This window comes from Poecilia reticulata, chromosome 3 (assembly GCF_904066995.2).
Source record: "Poecilia reticulata chromosome 3, P_reticulata-male-v2, whole genome shotgun sequence".
NCBI classification, from domain to species: Eukaryota; Metazoa; Chordata; class Actinopteri; order Cyprinodontiformes; family Poeciliidae; genus Poecilia; species Poecilia reticulata.
Genome location: NC_088832.1, coordinates 9,988,747 through 10,015,544, shown reverse-complemented (window position 1 = coordinate 10,015,544; position 26,798 = coordinate 9,988,747). Strand labels below are relative to the sequence as shown.

Here is a 26,798-nt window from a genome sequence, read left to right as displayed (position 1 = left end):
CACTCCTGGATAATTAATGTTCACTCTCCAACTTGACACCAGTTGATTTGGTAGGTGAAGGAGTGTGTTAAATTTTTAATCGTGCCACCGTGCAACTTGGAGTGTGTTTCAGTCGCTCCCTGTTTTAGGTGGTAAGGTTGTTGGGGTTTTTGTCACTGTTTGATCTAATAACTATGCCTGATATTAGCAAAAATAAAAAAGCACCTGCTCACTTTCTACTTGTTTTAGAAAAAGCTATACCAAATTTCCTGCTGTGACATTACAATGGTAATGTAATGGCAGGAAATGTGATTGTAAAAACAAAAATCTCTATTTACGTTGTACATGTAGTGTTAGGAGACCTGATTTAAGGACTGTTGGTAGCTTGTAAGACAGAGTCATTTTCCATAGTGAATCATATCCTGTACCAACATGAGCTGAAAGGCCACTCAACGAGGAAGAAGCCATTATTCAGAAAGAAAGAGATTTTTTTTAAATCATTTGGAGTTTGTAGATGCACTCTGGGACAGAAGCTTTCATTTTTGAAGAAACGTCCTGCGCTCTCATGAAACTGAAGTGGAGCTGTCTGGCCATATTGCCCATTGTCAAATTTGGAGAACCGAAGTAAACTTGGAAACACCGTCAAGTGGTCATTAAGTAACTTGAGGACAATAAAGTTAATCTTTTGGTGTGGCCGTCACAAAACCCTGATCTCATATAGAGAATTTGTGGTAAGAGCTTTTTAAGGTGTGTGTGCAAGTGAGGTGACAAGTTTGGTCGGATTTATCTTCAGACGGCGAGAAAAAGCAGGGAACTGCAGCAGCCAGTACAATCTCTATCTTATTGAGAAATGAATTGTAAAGGATGACAAAAACTTACATTTTTAGAGAGAACTCTTATTCATTAAGTAATGAAATTATGCTTGACATGGTGCATGCAAGTACTCTTCCATACATCATGTCATTTGGCTATTAGCTGTACTTCACTAGACGTCTTGCTTGTTGTCAGTATTTTACTTTTTTTGTATGACCAGTTAATCTCTTATTCATTTATACATGCTTAAACTGAAGAAAAGCATTTGAATTTAAACATTTCCAAACATAAATACAAAATGAACCTACACATATCAGAACGAACACAAAACTGTTTCATTAACGGTAAAAATTAAAAGTACCGAGAAAGAGGATCTACAAAGGTTTACAAGTGAGCTTAAGCACTGCTACAGCTGTCGGGATTTTATGTTTTCGACAAACATTCATGACAAACATGCACTTTGATTTTTATTTTCTGTTTTTCATAGAAAAGCCACATTGGTTTATTTGTTCTGATCAGCACTGCTTTTCAGTTGTTTCATCATTTTGAGTTGCCTCCAACGAAACTCAACACTTTGCTTCACAGATGTTTCATAGTAAATGTGACGTGAATGAGTATTTCTGCTGAATCGCTGCAGGCTTTTTAATGCGAAGCAGATGGAAGATGGAGTTTGCATTACCAGCAAAGGCCAGATTGGAGTAAATCAGCAAACACTCAGGAATCTTTTGAAAGAATGAAAATGATTTCAGAATAAAACCTTTATTGGTTTGCGGTCTGAGCCTTTTGGACAATATTGCACACAACTACTGTCTTGTTGTGCGACTAGCCAAGCCCATGTTGTTTGGTGTTTTTTGGTTGTGGGTTGTGTCTTTTTTTGATATAATCTTTGTCTAAAAGTACAAAGATGAGCTTGAGGATCTAATTTCTTATTTAATGACTTTTTGATATTTGTAAGCTGAGCTAACAAGTAACGATAGACAAGAACGCCAGTAAGCAAAGCTGTCATGAAGATGAAACATCTGAGAATCGATCTCTGGATGTGTTTCACCTGCTGCATCATTTGCAATACAAAGCATAAGGCCAATTTAGGAAAAAGCAGGTGTTTTACTTTACAATTGCTTCATATCCACTAGCTGACTTGTCCCCTTGAGGAGGGGAGACAGCAGAAATATCAACTGCACAGCCTGGCCTGACTGCCTATTTTTCACCTCACTCATTCTCAGTACCGCTGCCAGAGGCTTTTTTTTTTTTTTTTTAAAGGTGCTATTGCTGATAAGATGACAAGATTTATAAGTAATGATACGTTGCTCGTTGGTTGTGCTGGAGGGCAGGTTTTTAGGGTAATGACAGAACTGGAGCAACATTGTAAAAGCAGCACCACAGCTGCTGATTGACAAAATACTAAAAAATATACACAGTCTAAACAGCAGGAATTATGGACACATGGACAATTTCATTAATAAACTGATTCCAAACCCAGATTTCTTAAAAAAAAAATAATAATTACAATAATAATAATAATAATAAAGGATAAAGAGGTATACAAGGCTGCGACAATTCCTCAAAGAACTCTTGGCTCAATTCTTTATTTCATTTAACTTTGTATTCCCCCCCCACCCCCCCCCGCACCCCAAAGCAGTTATGTGTTTTACAGATGATCGTTTTATCGTTGCACACTTTCTTTTTACATTAGCTTTGACTAAGAGATATTGAAGCTCATAAGGGGAAATAAACACAAAACCTTTTCAGTTCAGGTCTGTTTAAAAAAAGAGAAGCAAACAATTTCTCTAGTAAACAGAGTTACCTTAGTGTATCATTTTTAGTTTAAAGCTGCACATTTCTTTTGTACTAAAACCACAATAAAATGGAACCTCGTATAGTGAGAAAGGACAAAAAGAACTGATAAAAAAGGGTAAAATTGAGTTTGAAAGCACATAGAACAAACGGCGAGTTTTGGGTTATTCTTTCTTTATATAAACATTTCTTTTCATTCTTTCAGTCACAACCTCTAGTTTCAGTGGTGAATCGTGCAGCTTCCCATTTTAAGAACGTGCTTGAACCAGCATGCACAATAAAATACTGTTGTAAAACTAATATACAATATTGTGGAACACAGTACTTCAATCCATGTTCCCAACAAAGCTTAAAATGGGCACATATAACTTTTCAACATTACTGAACTGGTTGTAAATTAAAGGCTGGGTTAGGTTCCTTCTGAACAAAAAAAAAAAAACTATATGGTGAAAGATGGACGCAACTTTTCAAGAACAAATTAATTAATCAGATGATTTGATCACTCCAGGATATTTTTGATAGATTGCTCAATTACTAAAATACCCTATAGCTAAGTAACAAAGACCCACTGTGAATTGCAAAAACAACCATAGCATTAAAAAATAAGTAAAGACTATAAGGACTGAACATTTTGAAGTAATTTAAACTCCATGGTCAGTCATGTGTCTGCGGTGTTTGCACATCTGTAATTGCACACGCATGCACTCTTCATGCATCATGAATCTCATTGGGTTCCAGTCCGGAGTTTCCTCGGGGCAGTGGTGTTTTTTTGGTTGTGGCGGCTTGATGCATGCCAGGAACAAGGTTGTTTTGTTTGGGGGAACATGATGAATTAAAGAGCGATCGGTGAACGACGCCGTTGCATCCATTTCCCAACAACAGCCTTTCACCTCTCACATGTAGCCCATTGCTCATAGACAAACCCATCTGTTTCTCCATTCCCAGGGTAAGGCCAGCCTTGACAGAGCTGCCGAGACACTATTTCACAAGTGTCTTATGTGGGAAGACACAGATGGTTTTTCTGTTGTCCCCTATCTGTCAAAATCTTTGTCTTGGTGTTTCTCCGTTGCCTTAGACTCGTATTAGAATACCTTTCTTGCTGAATCGTATTCCTCATATTTACTCTGTCACTTTCCCATCTCTAGTTCCCTTTCTTCCCCTTCCCTGCCCCCCCCCACCTCCCTTTATCCACCCTCCTCATTTTTAAAAGCCACATGCTCCCAGCCCGTCTGGCTCAGTTGCTCCCTGCCAATGAAGGGCTTTTTATTGGGCTGAGATTGAGTGCAGCCAAGCAGGGCCTGGCTATAGTGCTGATGCTGGGGCCAGTCTCACAGTTCCCCCCCACCCCTTACCCAACCCCCAATCCCCCTCCTGACTGCACAGCCCACTCCACATGCCTGTTCTGGTTTGGCCCTGTCGCCCAGAAGGAGATTACTTGTCTCTGCTGCCCTTAATTGCCGACAGTAGCAGAAAAGAGCCAGAGAGAGAGGAGAGAGGGAACAGTGTTGGTTTGTTGTGCTCTTAGCTGACAAGCTTGGGCTCTTGCTGTCAAATCTTTCCTCTGGTTCAGTCCCTTTTATTAAGATCTATGTTGTTATTATTAGATCTCAGCACATAGCAGTTGTGATAAAGCACTCTGAGAGTAAATTGTGCAATATATAAAACAGACGGCCAATGTGTTACGAAAGCAAAGCTGACAAACGATAACGCTCAGTCCATTACATTATCGTAAAAACAGTAGCTAGTTCTCTTTCTTTCCTCTTTTCCTGCTCTTAAAGTCACTGATATTGCCCAGGGGCTTTCTTCCAGCAGCTAGGGCTCTGGCACCCTTTTTCTTTTTTTTTTTTTTTCTTTTTTTTTCAAATGATCATTATATCAGTTTTAGTTATTTTTGAATCCCCTCAGGGTTAAACAAAGCAAATTAAATAGCTGGATATTAATTAAACTGGAACTATTTGAAGAGACTGTTGGTTTCTATTTTTACCGAATGAAATTTTGCAGGTTGGTTTCACCTAACTGGTGAATGTTGTGTCTATTCTGTGAAGTACATTTAAAATATTTTAAAATATTTTTTGACTGCTATAAACCAATATCGGATAATCCGTATTTCAATGTTTTGCTTTTTGCGGCACATGGCTATCTGTAGTTATAATTGTACTACCTGCATGTGTGTATGAGTATTTTGAAACATGAATGAGCAGTATGTGGTCTTCTCTTTGTCAGAAAACAGAGTTATTCAGAATAGAGGTTTTGCCCATTCTCTACCATATAGTGGATTAGTACATATTCCAAACACGCTTGACATTTATGTAATGTGTCGACTCACCTTCTCTTGCATCCAGTCAACTAGTTGATTTGATGCATATAGAATATGATATTTATAGATGAGAGGTAACAGAATGAAAACAATTAAATTGGAAAAATTCAAACTGGAACATTCACATAATTGAAGATGATAATTTCCCTTATTGTTCTGCATTTACAGAAGGCAACTAACTGTACACTTGTTTACAGACCTGTCACCTCCTTCAGTTTTTTTGGTTTCTAGTTTCATGTTTTGAAGCTGAATGCACCAGTTGTTGGTAGGTTTCTTTCAGTCTCAACTCACAGTAGAAGTATATAAACAACCTTTATTGTTCCAAAAAGGGTAAATTCAGGTGTAACAGCAGCATCATAATTTGCAGGTGCACATAAAAAAAACTTCCAGAAGTGTTAGAAAATGTATGTAAAAAAAAAAAAAGATTAACAATAGTAGTAATAATATGCTTTATAAGATTATAACATGAATAGATTCTGCAGTTATTAGAATAGAAATATAGTCATGATTCAAAGGATGTGCATCTGAGTTGGATATTTCTTTTACATAATGTGCCTGAGTATTGAACTTTATAAAACACAACTGACTATTTATGATGCAGTAAGTTAGTGCAGAAAAACAACAGATGCTTAACAACAGCAGAAATGTTACTAAAATGAGAAAAAATATTGCAAATGATTGTGCTAATGCCAGCAAAGATCTATACTTCATAACATTTTTTGGGAGCAGCGATGGTTGTGGAGTCTAAGAGCTGCTGGCAGGAAGAATCTGCGATAACGCTCCTTTGTGCATTTAGGATGCAACAATCTCCAGTTTTGTATGTCACCTGCTAAACCTTCACAGAAACTTCATATTGTCTGCAATTAAAAAATCTCAGTTCAACAATATTGTTGCTACTTGAACTGAGATTTTTCTCAGTTACATTTTATCTAAAAGCTGAATACAGCCCTGTGGAGTGTAGATTATGTGAAGCCAGTTAATGGATTCTGGATTTACAGAGTTAATCTACACTTGTCAAGCAGAAATTGAATGCACTGTTAAAATAAAGGCTACTCATAGGTCTATTTTTGTTCTATTTAAATCTACACAAGTATTTATTTGCATAGTAATTAAGTAAAATCTGGTATACATAAAAAACATTCTAAATTAAACAAAAATCATTTTTTATCTTTTTATATAAACTATAGAACTACCGTATTTCCCTTGAGCTGAGCTAATTTGCTGCTGTCACCATCTTTAAATTCAACATACATATGGTGCAGTTTTAATATTCCTCTCATTTTACCATTGGCAAGAGAGCAAATAAGTACATTTCCCACATTGTCACAGCAAAGCAAATGTGGGAACAGCACTCTTGCTTGAATGCAAGACTGATGGCTGCATTTATCATCTGTTGGCACACTGGCAAGGTTAAAGTGTGCTTGTATCTACTTTCTGAAAGCGGTTTGGACCGCAGCCATGCGGCAGACATGCATTTCTATGTTGAACATTAGCCAAATGTCAGAGGAGTTTATGAGCAAGCAGAACCTTTTTGTCTCGCAGTTGTCCGGCTTCAAAAGGAAAGTAAATTGGAAGCATTTAGCTTGTAAAACAGCGTTCACACTGAGGCAGTTTAATGCAGCTGACTTAAATCGTTGAGCACATTTGTCCTTTTTTGCACAGAATGCCCCCCAAAGCTGTGTTCCTGCCTGACTTAACACACTAACTGGCAGACACATCAATGTTTTTGCTCCCCCACTGCGTTTTTGTATAAGTCAAAATAATCGATTTCATATTCCTTTTTTTTTTCCCACAACAAACCCAAATTAAATTGAATGTGTAAACAAGCCCACTCTTACTTTATTAGAGCCTTTTTGATGAATATGAAGGGCTTGAGAAAACCTTTTTGTCACACAACCACAATATTTCGTGCCCTTTTGATTAACAGGGAATGGAAACAATTAGGTGGTGGAGGCAGTGATGCAAAGCAACACATTCAACAGCTTTAAATGCTAATTAGCTAATGGAGGATGAAGGAGCAAGCAACTGGCAGGGTCTCACATGAACACACTCCAGCTCTGGATGCAGCTTTGCTTGTTCCATGAAAACTGAACGGACCTACCACCATTTTGTTTCCTTGAGGAACCACTAACAACCCAGCCATCTTGTGTGCCGAGTGATTTGTTTATAATGATCCTAAATGAGGCCAATGACTCCATGAAGAGCTTGGTGTCAAATCTTTCCTGTTACTTTTGTGGCGCATTTGTCTCAGGAACCCTAATCTGGAGATTATGTGGGGAAAATCAGTGAGATTTGCTAATTGTCGCGCTAATGACAACACAAGTCGGACAACACAAGTCGATAACGACGCTTCATTCCATTGTATGCCTTCAAGCGCTGAAGGAACATGTTGACACAGGGGTATAGTGCTCTGTGTCCCACCGGTTTAACATTAACTGTCAGAGGGGCTAAAAATAGTTCACTATGTTTTTATTATGTGATGAGGGCATATGGCATTGTCAAAAGTCCAACCTTTTTTTTATTTATTTCTGACTGGGAACCTGAAAGATCTGACTTCTGAGTATAAATAGACCGCAACAAAGTTGTGAGTTGGAAAACCAGTGGGATTGTTGTGAAGCTACTCACTGGTGGCACTACAAACATTACCAGAGCATCTTCACTCACTGATGATGTACAGCTCTGTAGGCTACTTATTTATTGACAAACAGACCATGAGGGCTGCTAATAAATTGTATATATCTGGACCTTTCATAAAATTTTATATGTCTAGTAGCCATATTAGATATTGAACTAGAGGCAGTCTGACTTTTCTTAAGTATTTTTTTGTGTTCCTGTTGTATTTCCAGCTGGAAGCTTGGAAAAGTCAATTTCCAAATAAAACATCTCATCTATCCCAACTATGGTATTGCTTGTGGTGTATGATATTTCTATTAGACCATGATGCTCGCACTTGGATTTGGTATATTTTTTGTTTTATCACAGCATCTGCTGTGATTGATGCTCCTGGTAAAGAGGAGTAAAAAGCCTTCCTATAAATTATTTTTGGATAATCAATGGTTTATAAATGTCACCCTTTGGTGCAGTTCTCCAAAAAGTGAACTTTTACATCTCCTGTCACCTGCTTCGTCATCGTTGGTGGCAAGATAAATCTGGGTACTCATACAAACCCGTTTGTCACAGGTTTGGGCTTTTAATTACTTGTATGACTGTAGACATGGGCAAATGTAGGGGAGTAGCTACTTTCAGGAAAGTCCACAGAAATTTGAATACATTGAAAATTGTTTTCCCCATTTCGAAGTGGGCCTCTTATGTAATATTGATAAGCCAGGGAAACTGAAAGTCATCAATTAATAAGTACAAGAATTCCTAGATACATTTTAATCTTTTTAAAAATTGAACAGAAAGTTAAATAAATTCTTTTGTTGCACATATTTTGTTGGGGATTGCTCGAGATGCCAATATTTGTGCCTCTGGCATTTTTGTAATAAAAAAAACTTGCTATTTGCTGTAGGATGTTTTCCACACTGAATAAATGTATTCAAGTTTGCATTTTTTGGCTTTACAAAACACATATCGGATGGATTCCTCCACATCTTTCATTGCATTAATTGAGTGGTTGTGTTGTACAGCCATGAATATAAGCCACTTTTCAGTCATGAAACACGTGACATTGTTTAACAGTGTGTTAAATTGCAGAGCGTCTGTTTTGGTATCTTTTATCGTAATGTTCTTTGAAGCCTCACGCAGACATGGCAGCACATTTGCAGAAAGAGCAGCATGCTTGCGTGATATTTCTCATCTGGTGAGTGAGAGAAAGAAAGGCAGACTGAGTGCTGTGTTAAAATGTTATGATAACAAGGAAGTGGACTCGTTTCTTGTGCTCCCAGTGGAATAGATGGATTTTGAAACTTCAATTGGGTACACAGTGATCTTGCTGAGATGCATAAACACTGAATAACAAAACATGAATTACAGACTCGTGTTTAATTTTTTTATTTGCTTCAAAATGTCTGCTTGATTTTTACATAATAAACTGCCTTTTAGATTTAGAAATTATAAAGAATTTAACGACGAATGAATTTGTTTGTTGTGTTAGAAAGCAGAGAGAGGCTTTCTGTCTTGTTTGGTAAATCTATTATGCTCTTTTTGTTCTTCTATTGTATTTTATCTGACAACTTATGATCCATTGTATACTTTGATTAAATGAGCAACATTTATTTCTGCCTGATATGAAATTATCCCAACTGTAACAGTTTGTAAAACAAGCTTTAAAAATCGGTCTCTGCATAAGAAAGCCTCTATAAACTGTTGTTTTACTGATTCCCCAGTGGATGGAAAGTATTTATTTATTTTTTTGTCAGCCTGTATTTGCAGTCAGTCTAAATGACTAGAAAAGTACTCCCAGCTCAATTTAGTGCTTGTCTAAATAAAATGAAGGGATTTAAGCGGCAAATTACTTTGGGGAAATGAATGGTTTTACACATATTTCTATAACAAAAACTACTTAAACAAGAGACTAAAAGATTTTCCTTCTGGTATTTTTCTGTTTAAGAAAATCAGACGGTTTTCCACGTACATTAACCTCAAGTAGACCTCGGGGAGCAGCAGTAAATTTGATTGTAAAATTAGATTCAAGTGCTTTTCTAGTGCGACAACAGGCACCAGGTGTTAGCGGGCATCCTGTTTGATTCGGTCTTTCACAACAGGTTATTAGAAGTGTTTTAAAGTACGGTGAAAGATTTATTAGAAAAAAGGGACAATATAATCATGTAGGGACAATATAATCATCAGGAAGAAAACAGGGAAATCGTAAGCACAAAATTACATCTACAAACAAACATTTTGTATAAGATTACAAATAGCTTCATAATAGGGAAGGTTCCACCAATAAAAAAAAGTCCTTGAACAAGACCATATTAAATGGACACAATCAGAAAAAAAACGATGTATCATAAATTATTTTAGAAAAAGATGTAGAAAAAAAGAGAATTTAACCATCAACCATCAGGAGGTTGTTGAGGATGTTCATTACATCCCTGCAGAAAGAAACGATCCACAAATATAATACATTTACACACAACACTTACACTGTGTGAATGGCCTTGTTTCAGAAACAGGAATAGCTGTATGGTTCATGTTGGTCGTATGATTTTATTGTTAATATCTTACCATGATGGCGACTTAAGCTAGAGCAGGAGTTGACCAGCAGAGCAGTGCAAGGATTAGTGTCAGCAGCTCAAACAATAAGATTAGTTCATATAAACGGATGAAGTAATTAGGATCACATATGAGCCCATCTGAGGTCAGTGTGTTTAAAAACAAGTGTAGATGCAGTGAATGGCGGGTGTGCGTCATTGCTTTAACTACATGCTGATGTTGCAGTTTGATGCTAAATCACTAGCACACACATAAAACGGATCAGAGCTGATGATATTCTGCAGCATTAAGAACATTCATCCTAATGAACACCTAATTATGGGAGTTCAATTGTATGTGTAACTTAGAAAAAAATGTACCAGTAACTAAATTATTAGGACTGCACAATAGTTGGAAAGAACATGTTATGTGCAATAATGTTGGTGAATGTTGGTGAATGTTGTGAGGACGATATGGTTTGCAACTTGATAACCACTTTCTGGGTTGAGTAAATAAGCATATATTAAACATTAAGTAGTTTATTGATACATTGAAAAAATTATTTCAGTTTCAACAGCATGTTCTAGTTAAGTCTCAATATCTTTAGCAGACCAACTTCAATTCCCTTCTTAACCATTTTCTGCTGCATAAAAAAAGCAAGTATCATCACAAAGATTATGGGCATAGAGAGCCCAAATGTATTCCACTTACAATTAGCTGATTAGCTGGGTCATGTAACTGGACCATAATCGTAAGCATAGCAGCAAATCTACGACAGAGTAATTGGAAAAGAAAATAATCAAGGTGCATGAAGACACAAACTTCTATAAAATTGAACAGCGTGACAAGTGAAGAAGAAAGGCAGTGAAGAAGAAAGGCCCACAGACACCAGCTTATTGCTGAAATCCACAAATACTTTAGATACCCTCTAAAAACGCTCATCACTGCCCATCTTAATAATTCACATACCAAATATAACTTAAAATTCATTAATAAAGACAGTGGAAACAGTCTTGGCACTACCACAGAAGCTAACATCCACAGTCTTCCTCATCTTCCTTCTTCAGTCGGCGCCAAGAAAAACAAATGGCACTCCTGGACTGGCTGCTTTGCAAACGCCAGCCAATACTGTGTGAAGTAGCATTGATCTAGGTATTTCAGTTTTCAAAGCTACCTTTTTTTGAGTATTTTTGATTATGCTCTTGGGAAAAATCTGCAAATAATTTGGAGTTACATTCCACGGAAATATCTCTAAAAACTAAGTCATGAATAGGCGGTGGTCCACTTTATCTTCAAGTAATTCTTTCTGTATCAGGTTCGACAACCTTTCTAAATTATAGGATGTGCTTTTTTTTTTTTCTTTTCCACATAACCATAAACTGTCTCAGCCATATAGCGACACTAGTAATGGGGAAGGTTGGATTTCATAACCTTGTTTAAAAAGAAACTAAAGCCCCTTTAAATTCCAGTGTATTCCTTATGTATTTTAAAGGTACCGTGGGTCTTTAACCTTAGCTTTTAAATTCTGCTTTCATTTTTGTTTCATTTATGCTTTTTGGCTTTTACGCTTGAGGTCAGGTTTAAGTCATTTTAGAAGCTGAGAAAAGCTGGATTATTTCTAGGTTCAACCTCGGCTCATAAAAAGACACATTAAAACTCTCAACTTCCGCTATTATTTAGCATTTCTCACAACGGCTAAAGTTTTCCTCCAGTAATGATCAGATGAATTTTCTATCCGTGAGCCCCAGTTTAATTTAAATTGCAATGTCATTTTGCCATTGAAGGATGTAATCAAGAGCCTCCACTCGGATCCTGAGCTGTGCTTAATGACGCTTTGAGTCTTTACATATTTTATCACTCACCATCTTATTAGACTCAAGTTGACATGGGCTTTAGTCAGAAATAAGCGTCGCTGTCATCACTCCCCAGTTTGTCAAGAGACCCTACAAATGGGCTGCAGACTCTGTTGATTTCTTGTTAAAGCTGCAGATTTGTCACAACCCTTCAGTGCTTTCTTTTTGTGTGTGGGGGATAGAGAGGCTGGGAGAGTAAGAGGTTGGGGGAGGGAGGGGGGGGAAAGCGTGCTGTCACGAAAAGAGCCGCTTCCTGGCTGGCTAGATGCAATCATGGGCACTATCTGATAGTGCTGGCGGAAATTGGATGAGCTGAGAGCCGTTGGCTGCCAGTGATGGAAAAGATGACTCCTTTGTCACTGTGTCAGTCAATTCCCTACTCTCACCTGAGAGACCAATCAATAACATGAGGATAGAGAGGTTTTCTCTTGCCTCTTGCTCTCTGTGTGCTGTGGGCTAGTGTCAATTATGAGCTGTAAAACACCTTCTTATTCACAGGAATGTGTTATGGCATCCCACACAGCTTTGCAGAAATATCTTCGATTACCATGAATGACATGCATTTCTGTCGACGACGATTTCAAAACAGTCGGACGTCTTTGCGGTTTTCATCTCGGTGACAGATCAATGTGCAAACATTGCTTTTATGTCCCAACCAGCTTTATTAATGTGAGTCTACACCCTGAAATATGTTTGAAAGTGTAATTCACACAACACCACATCTGAGAAAGTCTTTGATTGCCTCAGATTTGGATGCTGCTTGTTATATATTTTGTGTCATCTTTATAGCTCACCAGGGCGACAGCTGCTCCCTTCAGCAACTGCATCATTAGTTGTGCAATTACAGAGCCTAAGACCCAGCGAGACTCATAACTATCATATGCTTTCAGGCATAGAGTATTAGATCAGGCATGGAGGACATTTAGCATAATATAGGCATATAAAGAGCAATCACTGGATGATTTAGGACTGTTTGGAATCAACAGATTTTCAGTGTTGGCATATGTAAATCTGGATGTGATACTCCTTTGTGAAAGTGGAGCTAAACCGTTTCTATTTATCCTCCATCACTTCTGCAGTGCCCTGGTACCTGTGAGGAGTCTGCTTCGCCATTCGTCTTCATCTGCAATAGCCCCCAGGAGCTGCTCGTGAAATTCCCCATGAAAGGAAAGCACAAGATCTGTAAGTTCTCTCCTCCTTTCATGTCAGAGGAAAAAAAATAAATAAATAAGCAGGAGTGGCTGACATTAGCCTGAGCCAGCTCAAATGTCCTCATTTCTGTTCATCTGCATTCAACATCTTCATCTCTACGCTCACATGTATACAAATGTGGAAGCTCTATAATAATGCAAAGTACAGTTCCTGATTAGTATGTTTTCATGAATAAAACAAAAGTCTACATAAATCGCCTCACAAGCACACACACATTTCTATAGATTCTCTCTGGGCACAGAATGTTAAGACAGGATTTTGCTGTCAGGTTGCCTGGGGGACAAGCCAGGCCTGGGTGTGCAATTCTGTTGCTGGAATTGTGTGATTTATAATAGGACTCTAACACATTTTCCCTCTGCTGCCATAGCTGGCTCTGCAATATGATGTACCTGCAAGCTCTTTTGTTAATATTTCAAAACCCTCTAAAGACTTGAGAGGATTGTTTATGCAGCTGTGTCTCGTTCAGATCTGTTCAGATCGATGGAGAATACATTTGAGAAGCTCCAGGTAAAATGTAGCAGGCACTGGACTAAACTACACAAAGCGCTCTTGTCTATTTTCTTGTGAATTGTGCTTTTTTTTCTTTTTTTTGTAATGATTTGAAGTTTTACAAAAACACCAACTAAAATCTTGAGTTGCAGTTAAATATTTTGTTGGCAAGCAGTAAAAAAAAATACAGTTTCAGTCAGATCTGTTTGCTTTACTGTCACAGTGACAGTAAAGCAAACAGTAAATAACAGGCAGTTAGAAAATATTTGTCAGCGAAACCACATCTGAAGTGAAATATTTTCTAACTGCCTGTTATGTCTAAACTTCTGTTTTTAAATTTGTTTAGAATAACAGGTTGTCACATTATTACAGATTCCCTGACACTGGAGCAGATCAGCGTGGGGAAATCTCTAACTACATTTCCTGCATATTTGCATCATCTAGATTGATTGCAACCTGTGTTTTCTTTGTTTGCGTCTAAATCAGTAAAAATGGCTGTGTTGTAAACTGACAAAGTACGTATATATGAGAAACTCATTTCCTCATTAGCTGCAATCTGGTTCTATTCCTGTTTTCTCTCGAGATTCCAGCTCTTCTAGTTAAAAGTGAAAACCACAATGATTATTCATTTCTTGGAAAAAAATCTTTTGTTTTATATAATTCAGACAAATTGGTCAACGGGTCTGTTCACAATAGTTTTCCTGTATCATTGCCCTGTGTGTGTTTATTCTTGATCCAGTTATAGAAACTTCAGTATCAACATTTGTCACATTACATAAACAGTTTTTTTTTTTTTTACTTTGACTTGCCCTGTGTTACTTGAGTTGCCTTTTCCCTCTACTTTCTAGTATATAATATTAGCACTTGAGCATAGCAAGTGTGTGCAGCTTTTATACAGTTATGATCATACTTTTATGATTCATATTTGTATGTGATTCATCGTGGCTTAGGGAAAAATCTTCAAATCGGACTTGGGTTGTTAAATGACTAATAATACATATTTACTGGGCCATTGATGTTTTCTGCAACTGACATCAAAAAAGCAACATTTGATCAGAGTTCTAAAAGCTTTATGTAATTTTTGGTTTGATGATTTTTGGGTAACCAGTTAATAATAGAATGCATTAGGCTTAATAGCCAATATATAATATTTTTGGCACAACTGTGATCATTTTAAGACTGTTGCAGTGAGAAACATATTTCTTATTCTGTAAATGTGGAGCAAAGTAATTTTGCAATATTTAGATGCAATTGAATCACAGAGATTTTTCAAAAACATGCTGTCATTCAATTTCTAACAATTATTTCCTTATTACAACAGAGGGTTAGAGCCTCTTGCACTGTGCAGTAAAGTGTTTATCTAGCAATTAGCTGCATTACATATCTACTATCTCAAATTCAAAGTCCAGTTTGAGCAAGAGCAGCATCGATTAAATTATTTCACATATTGAGACAAGCTTTTATAACTTAAGTGCCTGATGTCGCTAACTGGCTTCTTACTAAATTTAGTCAGGTAGTAAGGAAAGCTTATTTATGAAGAGCTTTTGTAGTAACAGTTCACATTAATTATAGTATTATTCATAAAACTAACAAACTAGTTTGGTACCTGGTTGACATGCAAATCAACATTTTATCTGATCAGATATCAATTCTAGAAGTGTTGAACTGCCAGAGTTAGGAAATTAATACTGGAGGCATGTCATGTTAAAATTAGAGTTTCTGGTTATTATAAAGAGACAAGTTTTTTTTGTTTTGTTTTGTTTTTTTAGCTTAAATTCATTATAGTTATAGTTTGGCATCTGTTGTTGACCATCTAAAAGATACGACAATAAAATTATGAATTTTAGTTTCATGCCATTACATTTTTCATTCTTCACAAACGTTTGCACCAAAGACATTTTCATTGTCAGAGATATTTTAGACTTGGTAGGACTATCAACATTACCAAAGACGCAGTAACATTTGAATACCACTGTATGTGTGTATTCTCATGCAATATAGCTTTTATCTCCACACATTCCCCTCTGTACGTTTTAGTCTGGATTGTGGATTGGCCATCTTGACCTACATGCACCTACACCGTCCAGCCTGCCTTCTTCTTCTATCTCCAGCTAGCTTTTCACTATCTCAGTTTCTTGATCTCTCACCCTGTCTTCCACCCCATTCTCACAGCATCTCACGGGTCAAGGCATTGCCTCTCATTTTCCTCATGAGGGCTTAGCGCAAGTTATTTTTCCCTCTTCTGGAGCTGCTTACATGGATAAGATCCACTTGCTTCTGGCAATTCCAGCAATCTCGTACTTAACATTATGCTGGAAAAGAAATGGTTCAATTTCTTCCAGCAATTATTACTTCTCTGACATAGAAATAATTATGGTTGCTTTTTATTTTTGTTTGAGACCTTTATATGATGATGATCTACTTTGCAACAAAAAACTGTGTAACGTCTAAGATTGTGATTAAGCTAATACATTTTTTCATTACGAGAAAAATGATAAATATTAGTTGGTAACTCACTGAAATGAACTTTCTTGCAACAAAATATTGGCTAATCAAAAAATTACCATAAAATCTTTCCAGCAAATGTTGATCTTGCCCATTAAAATAGGAGCAATACAGCCATCAACTCAAGAATTGCTGCCTTATTTTGATTAGATCTGTGGTTTGCATCTAAATCAACAGAAAGAAAAATAGATGGCATCTCATTACTCCTGATCTGCTTGATGGCAGAACAAGAGAAACATGAGCCTTGTGCATTGGGTTTGCTTGCAACAGATGCCCTCAGACCTATAAAGATAAATATCTCAGGAGCTCAGAGGTACCTGGAAAAGTCTTGGCACTTTGTTGAGATTGAAGGTGGAAACTTTCCAGTAGTTCTTTTCCCATTAGCGGGATGTGACTAATCTGCAGAAATGTTCACAAGAATATCAGAATACAGGTAATACCACCTTAACCTTTCATTGTGAGAGATGAGCCATGTTTTGCTTTTTGCTGGCCATAAGAATGCTGATAATTATTGTACGTACTGTGATTATATTACATCAAAAATTATTTTACCGCTGTCACTACATCACCCTTCATCATTTAACCTAGAAATGCCCTGTTGTGCATATTTAGTAATCTATGAAAGTTCTTTCCATCTTGCTTACTTTCTTTCTTTCTCTCTCCAGTTTTTGGTTTTTCCAAGTTTCATACCCAAGACTTGCCATGTGTGGGATTATCTGCCGTAAAGCAATTTCCCTTTTTAAAAATAGACATTGTAGCTGTGTTTCCATTGTCCATATAATTGCACAATTTGACATTTAGTGGAAATATTAAAAGTTGCTTAAAGGAATTTTGAAAAAACTCGATAAAACGTTTTGGCACCAAGATGGGGTAGTTTTTTGACTGCATCGTAATTAGTTTATTTAACAAAACTGCAATGGAAACACTTTTTTCTCATCACACAAGTCACATGGTCAACAACCGTATGTTTCCACTGGCGCAAACCACAAAGAGGAAAACAGGAAGTAGTTGTTACTTATCGCATGAACAAACTTATTCACATTTGATTTTAATTACGTTTATTATTTAATAGAAACACCTTAATTGCGAAATTGCGTTGTTTCAACATTAGCGGAATATAGAGAGTTTTACGTACATTTGTAATGGAAACGCAACTAGTGTGTAACTTCAACCTGAAAAGTATGTGGAATCCCTAAACATTATTTTGTAATGCAGTCCCATTTGTATATATGCCCCATTCGACAAGAAAAAAAAAATTAACACAGCTTCTTATTCTATCTCCAGCCAGTCAGCTCTAGAGATAAAAAGCCAGGCAACGCTAGAATCCATCTCAGGTTGATCAGTCATTACCCTGTGGTGAAGTCTGTGACATTTAAAATGACGTACAACCAAAGCTCTCTGAACATTATGGTTCATCTTCCCAGCCTTTGAATATATGTTTCTGTGTGTGTATATGTGCGCTTTTGTGTGAACTGAAGGCCATTCTGGGTGTTGAAAGCTAATTGGCTTTCTGCCATGACCACACATTTTCTTTGACTCTTTCTTACTGCTTGACTTCCCTCGCTTGTTTTAACACTCTGACATTATCGGTATGAAGTGACTGTGCACACTCAGCAAGAACACTGCGTCCCAAATCATTTACTTAGCAAATAGTTATTATATTACCTGGCACAATGTATTGTCCAGTATTAAGTAGGCAACCTAAGTAAATTATAAACTCTTAATTATAATCCCCAGCAGGCCATAACAGCTCTTCCACCATGTGATGAAAAAATGAGGTCAGGAAACAGTTCATTATGTTAAACCATGCAGAGATCACTGATGGGCCACCTACTGAAACGCAGACCAGCTGGATACTTCACAGTTGCAGTTATTTTAAAAATTAAAGTAAGATTTCAATAAAAGATTGTAAAGACTCGGAGACAGTGGAAACCATGAAAAAAAAAACAATTCTTGCACGAGCACTCTTAAATTAACTAGACAGAATCCCTGAATTGATCTGAGGTATGCAACAGCTGAGGTTAAATCCGTAAACTTCAGACTAGATTTAATCTGTTCAAGCCGTCTAATGCCTTTTGTTCCCATAAGAATACATACTATACACGATCATAGCCAAAAGGCCAAGAAGCAATCCTCCAATCATCGGTTGGCGTCAAAGTGCTGGCTCATCGTGCTGAAAACGATTCCACGGTTTAAGCCAGTGGTCCCCAAGCTACGGCCCGCGGGCCGGATCCGGCCCACCACCACATTTGGTCCGGCCCCCTGAACAATACCAGAGAGCATTCAGATTTTTTTTCATATATTGTATTTTCTGGTTTATATGTGGATTTTTCTTCATCCACCAGGGGGCTCTTTAGCAGGAAGTGTGTCCTGTAAACTGTGGGTGTTTTGTTTTGCATGGCGCATCGCTGCCATCTGTTGGACTTTTAGGGAACTGCTTGACTTTTATGTTGTTTAATCAGTACGGTTGTTTGCTAGCGGTAGAGCAGATGAACACACGTGTTTGTTATGAACGCCGCATTCCAGGTTTCCCTCAATGAAATATATACTAGTCAGTCCCAGTGACTGTTTCACTAACGGTTTTTGCCCATGTGCTTTCTGGGTAAAAATCAATCGAGAATTGCCCTCCCCCCTTCAACAATTTCCAGCAGCGCAGGTGATAAACGTGTAGCACTTTTTCTGTTACAAACTGACTCCGGCCCCCCACCAGAGATATGTGGCCCTCACAGGAAAAAGTTTGGGGACCCCTGGTTTAAGCCATGTGGTTTGCATTTGTTCCAAAGGCATTCATAGACTTTAATGATTCTATAGAAACAAAGAAGATTCCTTCACTTGAGCTGAACATGTAGACTTTTCCCAAAAATAACCTGCATGCGTTTCATAGAGGGGGAAGTGTTATAGAAACAAAACAAGTTCTTTGGCGAGAGTAATAAATTCTACCTCCTCAGTTCTCATAACTTACATGAACACTTAACTCAGTGAGCTCTTTGTGCCTCACCACCTTATCTTTTCTTGTTAAGATTAGTCACACTGATGGGTCTGTTGCAAATACAAAGTGCTACCTTTTGTTAAGGTGTCAAACTACAAGGAAGAAAATTGTGGCTATAATTAGGGCGCTGAGACGTTCAACTTGAGCAGCAGGTCTTAAAGGGATCTTTTTTTTTTTTTACTAGTCTCAATCTAATTTCATGAATCATTGTCTTTAGTGGTTACTCGTAAGAAACCATTTATTCATTTCTAATGTTTTTGTTAAAAAAAGGCTGAAAGGTTTTGTGTTTTTCACCATTTTTCTCTGTCATGTTAAGACAGATTGAAGTGTTATGTCATGGATGTATGTAGTCATTAGCAACTGAAATTAGGGAAGAATTGGATTCTATCGTTAGGACATGTATTTTGTTATATTATGGAAGGATAAGTCTCTAGGCATTTCTTTTCTATTGCTTGTTTTTGTTTTAATGTGTAAACAGAAAAAAATATAATAACTAGAAAATGAGATTTCAAACAAGTATATTTATAAAAGGTATAATTTGCATCCAATCAGTGGAGCTCAGGAAGTCAGTTTGTTTTTTCTCGAGATCAAGCTTGAGTCATTCTCGTCTTCCTCAGACAAGCTTTAGAAAGATTATATGTTAAGTTGCGTTAATCTTCGTGTTAACTTATCAAAATGTAACTTTTTTTTGTTCAGTAAAATTATTATAACTTTTTAAAAGGAATTCATTTTTAATAACATCGTACTGCTAATACAAATTTTAAAAAAAGGGTGAGACTTTTAAAACATATTACACAGACCAAGTACTGAGTGTATTTTTTTTATTTTTTTTTAGATATTTTTTGACTATTTCATATTGGTTATCTTATAATATTTTGTATAATTTGAGAATCTTTCAAAGTCCCTTACACACCCAGCTATGGACTCCAAGTAAAATCCTAATGAACCTCGACTATTGCTCTCCTCCTGGTGTTTAATTGGTCTACTGCATTGCTTTTTACTGGTTACTGATTAGCACCAGGAATTTAAACGCGCATTATACAGTGTTCACTCATATCAGCACATAATAACCACTTGTTTATCTCTGTGATTTCCCCTCGGTGGGCAGTATTAAACACGCAGACCAATGAAATTCATTGCAAAACACGTCGGCCTTAATTAGAAAATTGATTCACGGCCTGTATTTACCTGTTTCAGTGTAACAACCACGTGCCCAGGGACTAGTGAGTGTATGTCACAATTAGACAAGTCACTTTGTTTGCTTTGCATTCAGCATTATAATCCTTGTACACATACCACTCCCCGCTCTCTTTTGCAATCTAATTTGCATTTTCCATGCATACATTACAGAGCTGTTGCAATATGTATGGCTTTTATCCCTCAGGTTGCACAACATATGGAAATAGCTCAATATATGCCCTATGAAAATATTGCTGTTTGAATCCGATTCTTGTAACCATCAACTGCGCCGTTGCCGTCTGATTACCACCTTTTTTATTTTTTAATGTGTGAAATTAAAGCATCATGGGATTGCAAATAACGGAAGTCAATTACCTAACAAATGTCCACCTTTCTTCTTGAGGTGAGCAGGTTTTTTCTTTTTTTTTTTCTCTCTCTCTCTCTCTCTGTGTTTCCCCCGTATTCTCTTCTGTCATCCAGTGCTGGGAGACAGAACAAGGTTAGATCGACGGAAGTCCTTTTTTTGGTTATTTATTCATGGATCTTCCATTTAATATTCATGCCTTTTGCAGGACTGTCTGGGTGCAGCTGAGAATTTGCTGCCTCGGAGGCAGGAGAGGCCTGAAAATCGGGTTTCAGCTCCAGTGAGCCCAGCGGACGAAAAGGGAAAAAAAGAGAGAGGGGGGAATGAGAGAGTGAGGTTTCATGTGTTCCCTAGTAAATGAGAGGCAGGCCTTGAAGGTGACAGGCTGTGTTTATTACTGATCTGTCAGCCGGTTAATGGGGAGAGGAGAGAAGAGGAGAGAGCTGAGCTGTTGAGCACACAGGTATGGGAGCCAGGAAGAGCCCCAAGCAATAAACTTCCACATACTTGATCTGCGTGTCCTCACAGCCGCGGTGACAGAACTCCTGCATGCTAAATCAGCAGCTGTAAAAATAACACTGTATGCCGTGGCACTGCTGTAAAAGGGCATTTTTAGCTAACAAAGACTGACAGTGAATCATTCATAGTCGCTCTCTGTTGCTAACCCCAAATGGCAAGTGTGGATGCTTTTCAGTTTTTGTTTGTCTTTCAGTTATCATTTATTCATCTTCTGTTTATTGTTGTGGGAATTTTTTTTCTCAGCGTCTGTGTTCAAATTTGGAGTTATTTAATTATATAAAGGGTTGATTAGGCTGACTACATTCACAAAACCTTCATCAACAACTTTTAGAAACGGTTGATGGAACACAGCAAATCCAGGAGGCCCAGATTAACACTGTCAGATTTGATTTCAACACTTTTAAAGTGTCTATATGGGTCCACACCAGAAAGTGTTAATTTAACTCTTTTTGGAGAGTTGGTACCTTAACTCTTATAAAGTGTCAAATATCAAATCTGCTGGAGTTAATAATTTAACACTTACTAACACTAATACAGTGTTAGATCTTAATATTAACTCTCACAGAGTACTTCTGTAACTTCTTAAGAGTTATTTGTAATTAATATTAAATAAACATTTAATAAAGAGACAATGATTTTCTCAAATGCATTTATTTCAAAACGTGCACCATAATTACAAAACATATTACAAAGTGGAATAATGTGCATGTTTCACACGTCACATATTGCTTATTAAAAGGTCTAACATATTAGCTGTGCAATACAAAATGCAGTATGCTTAATACATTTTTCTTCAATACCATATGTATGAAATTGTTCAAAGTACAAGGTGGAGAAAGTAAAGCCTGTATCAATGCAATGCAGTTCATGTAATATGTTAGAGTACATTTTCTTTTAACACGTAGATTGCCAGATATGTACATTACATAACAGACCAACCTGATATGCAGATCCATCATTTCTTATCCAGTTTATGTTTCTGTTGATAAGAGGCAGTTCCTCTCTGCACTCCACCAAAGAGATGTCCACTCACTAACAGATTGTCTTCAGGTTGTTGGGCTGTTCGTGATGTTTGGACGGAGACACCAACATGCTCCTCTACTGCATCAAACAGTCTTCACTCTGAGTAGGACAGCCAGTGTCGGTCTCTGGATCATAACAAACAAAAAACATAACAATGAGGAATGGAACGAAGGAATACATTTTTACTACAACTCTAACAACAAGCCTCAATTGCAGAAATGTAGAGTTTCAGAGATATTAACACTTACATAATCATTTTTGGAGCTTGAATCTTCGAAGAATCCATGGAGGGATCGGGAGGGGGAGGTTAGGCTGACGACTGGCGATTCATCCTCAACCAGACTGGTTCTAATATATACAAAAAGGCAATAAAAGGATTAAAACATGCTGCAAAACGTGTATAAGAAGACACAACAGCGGAAATAATGCTCTCAACATGAAAAAGGCTTTTACATTTTATCAAAGGAAAAAATTGATCAGAAAGGTTGATAAATCTGACCAATATGCATGTAAATGTTCAACATCATGAAAAGACATACTCCAGATTATTACGGATCTGTTCAAGTTGGCCAATAATTTGATTGAATGTTCACCGGCTTGATGTTTTCCAACATTTATACTCCGCTAACTTTCGGCATGCTAAGCTAAATATGCTAACACCGAGCCGTGTGGCGAACGTGACGTCTATCATACAGGTTGAGCTCAACTCAAAATAATAGTTATAAACCATCTCAGAAAAAAATGACTTACCAAGCATGGTAAACACCTCAGACAGGTGGAAAGTAAATAGTCCTGAAATGACTTGGCTTCTGTCGCTTCGCTTCTGGGGGAATCTGTGATTCTGGGGGCGGAGTCAGTGAATTAACTCCTTCAGTGTTATAGCCGCTGGTGGAGTTCAGAGTTAAGAAGTAAAGAGTTATTGATTCTATTTCAACACCTCTAGATTCGATACGGAAACACTTTGTTTTAACACTGGATTTTAACTACTAATAATATACACCCCAGAGTTACATAAACAGAATGTGACTCTATAAGTGTAAAATTAACTGCTTTTGCATAAAGTCTACTAACACCAAAACATTTAGCACTTTTGAATTTGCTGTGAAGTAGCTTGAAATACTTACGAGGTAGAACTTTAAAAGATATAACTTTTATTAAACTATGTTTTTTACATATTTGTCAAAAGTGTCACCATGTCGTGACAGTAAGTTATGAGTCATATAATCTGGAAAAGATCCAGCTCCTCAACCTCCTCTTAGTGCCGCTATTGCTATCTGAAGAAATGCACCGCTCCCAGTCAAAAACAACCAATCAGAGCCAGGAGGGAAGACTTTAGCGTTGCCAATCATTCTTGTGTACAAGCTGTTAAATGAGCCAACAGCAGAGAAGCAACTCATCATTCGAGGAAAACCGTTTCTCCACGTCATCACTATGTTGTGGAGGACCTGCTCTAGCGTAGCAGAGAGCAAGGCAGACTGTGTGAACAGCATGTACACGATGGTGATTCACAGCACTAAGACCACCTCCTGGCTCTGATTGGTTGTTTCTGACAGAGCAGTGTATTTGTGCACATGTCAGCAAGTCCGTAAGGCAGAGGAGCTTGTTTTTTTTTGTTTGTTTTGTTTTGTTTTTTCTCAGAAAATATCCATCTCACATTATACTAGCCCAACATAGTGATAGTTTTGAACAAATACTTAAAAAAAAAAAAAAAGAAAGAAAGAAAATTCCGAAAATCTACATACTGCAGCTGGAAGTGGGATACTTTTTCTGCTGTCATGTGTTGCAAAAAATACCTTAAACTTGAACACAGTCTAGTTTTAGAGCTCTTGCAGAACAGACTCAAAATGTGCTGCTGTGAAAGGGAGACGATCTTGGAGAAACTGAGTTGTCAGACTGATATAAGCATCTTATATTTATAATAAGTCAAAGTGTTGTACTTTTACTTACAACACTCTTACTTTCATGTTTCAAGCTGTTGTTTGATCAGTGACACAATGACACAATATTTCCACCCATGTAATCGAGGTTGGCCAAGCAGAGACCTCCCCAACATGTGCGCTTAAAATGAGCAAAGTCTACATGTTTTACCATGATTTAATGAGACCTTCTGCTTCCGACCACCTCCACCACAGCATTTTACGGATGGCTAGCAAAGCAATTTTGATCTATGGGTGTTGCCATAGGACTTTACTTACTGCACCGAGGTTAATATAAAGAGTCGAGCTTAAGAAATATTTCTGAGTATTTAAATAAGTGATGATATTATTTTAAGCTTGTGCATATAATCATTTGTTTGTCTTTAAAATATTTTTATGTAAGATGTCAACATCTGGCATGCAGACTCTGCTGTGATCTTCATGTGTCATTACTTTAAACATGCCAGCTATGTTGCCATAATTTTGTGGCGATACACTTCAGTGTGCGGCTGTGCTTACATGCAGGTTTTATCATAGCATGTTGGGTATTTTCTTTTTCGTTGTGCGTTTACAGTTTCACTGTATTTTTATATGGAGGCAATGGAATGACAGCCTCCATATGAGGCTTCATTTTTCCTTCTTTTATAGCGAAGGAAAAGATAAACATCACACAAAAACACTTAAATCATCCCAGAATTGAACAACTGCACTGCTTGACTTAGCTTTTGTGAAATAAATCATTTAATTTAATATTCCATGTTTTCTCTATTAGATTTTTTTTTTTTTTTTTTCTAGAAAAACAGTCCTTTGCATGGCCGGAGCATACACACTGACGAGCCATACATCTGGAAACTTTCCATAAGGAATTGCAATATTTCTTAAGGAAGCATTGTACAAAGCCATCTCTTGGGAAGGTTAAGTACTTGCAATGAGCAGGTAATAATGGGAGCTGGTGGAAAAACACCACAAGCATGAAGGATCACCTGAAAATGTCTCCAGGGCCTGATCTATAGTTTGCTGCTCCGTGCAGCTTATTTCTACGCGCCAGGCCACAGAACTTTCATACCCAAAGAAAATGGAAAAAACCTTGATATTACGTTCAAAGTAAATGATAAATCTGGAAGAAAAATGACTTAATCGGCATGGAATCTTTGTCATCATCTAGTCTGGCATCCAATTATCGACCTGGGACAAAGAAAAACTCCTTTTGGTAAACTCTCTGTCACTTTTAGGGCTTAAACTACACACCACAAATTCCCTCGTGTCGTTATTTATTAAACAGAGACTGAGCCTAAATGGAAAAGAGCACTCCTACATTTGTTCAAAATTCATAAAGCTCTGGAATTTAAAGGGATACACTTTGTATCATTTCTATTTATGTGGCAGGAATGGAAATGTGGCAGGAATTTCTTAAGTCTTTTTCTTTTTTAAGACCGCAGAGCCATGACACAGGCATGCTTTGCCTGAGAGATTTGGTGCATTTGATTGCGCTTGAGCTCAGAGGTTTTATCAGCTGCCCTTGGTAATGAAACCTCGTGGCTCTCTGACTCACACAGGGGTGAAAAGGCTGTGTAAAGAAATCGCTCCATGTTGTAGCAATAGATTTTTCTCTACTTATCTTAGCCCTCAGGATTGTTGCCCTTTATCAGCAGCTATTACGTAAACCGTATCAATCAGTGTTTGTCGTACCGCTGCAAGTCAAGTTTAAAGCATGAAAGGCATCCTTTCTGGAAAAGGCACGTGTTTATTGAGTCAATGCTTGTTAAGATGCAGTTGTTGAAAATTTATGTGAATCCATATCACATATCTGATCCTGCTTGGAAATCAGCTATAAAACTGTAAGAGTTCTGGGTAGTTTGAGGTAAAGATCTGTCCTGAATCCCAAAATGCTGGCTTGAGATTTGCTTTGAGATCACTTTCATCTGTTTTATAGATCGCCGTGATCCAGATTCAGACCTTTTGTCACTAATATTATGTCTACCCTGTTTTCTGTTTTCATTATGCCACATTTCTCTCTCTTGCCTGTTTCAAATATAGCTTCCCTCTCTTTAGTCTTCGTCTTTTCATCCTGTCAGTGTAATCTGTCTCTGCCTACGCCGAGGGGGGCATGCAGACAGATGTGTTTTACAATGTGATCGTGATCAATGTTCTTGATTAGTGAGAGATTACTCCCATTTCTGTGTTTTAACACGCGTGTGTGTGTGCGTACCCTCTGCTGATTGGAAGACGTTCTCTCATGAACGCGTTTGCGTTGCAGCCTTGATTTTGTTCATTTGTTAGGCCAGGATGCAAGAATCAATAGGTGGATTATTTGCACAGTGCGAGTCACCCATCAAGGTGAGGATGTTAAACTAGCCATGGCCAATGAGTCACTTGTGCTATTTTAAAAGTGTGAGTGGATGTTTTTCACACCCACCTGTCAAGTGAATTTCACACTGTAGCCAGAAATGTCATAAAAAATGAGCTCCTTGCTTAACAAGACAGGCACTCTGGTTTTTATAAATGCATGTCTAGCTTACAAATACTATGTTTTTGTGACTGGTCGGTGATCAGGTTACAATTTTTTTTAACAAAAATCTGGATTTTATCAGACTCGTTGGAAATAAATAAATGTTCTGCTGGAATAACTTTTATGGTTTGTTGACTAATCACTATAAGTCAGCATGTAACTTCAATTACATGCTGGCAGGCTATTTACAGAGTTTATTGT

The 26,798-nt window shown here is 37.5% G+C and overlaps 1 protein-coding gene across 1 annotated transcript in view; it reads left to right on the top strand.

Moving 5' to 3' along the window:
• The window catches only part of trip4 (thyroid hormone receptor interactor 4), an 83,562-nt gene that overhangs the window by 18,049 nt on the left and 38,715 nt on the right, over window positions 1-26,798 (top strand). The window contains exon 12 of the mRNA XM_008404679.3: window positions 12,972-13,074. Coding sequence (XP_008402901.2) covers window positions 12,972-13,074 — 103 coding nt within the window. The remainder of the gene's footprint in view (window positions 1-12,971; window positions 13,075-26,798) is intronic.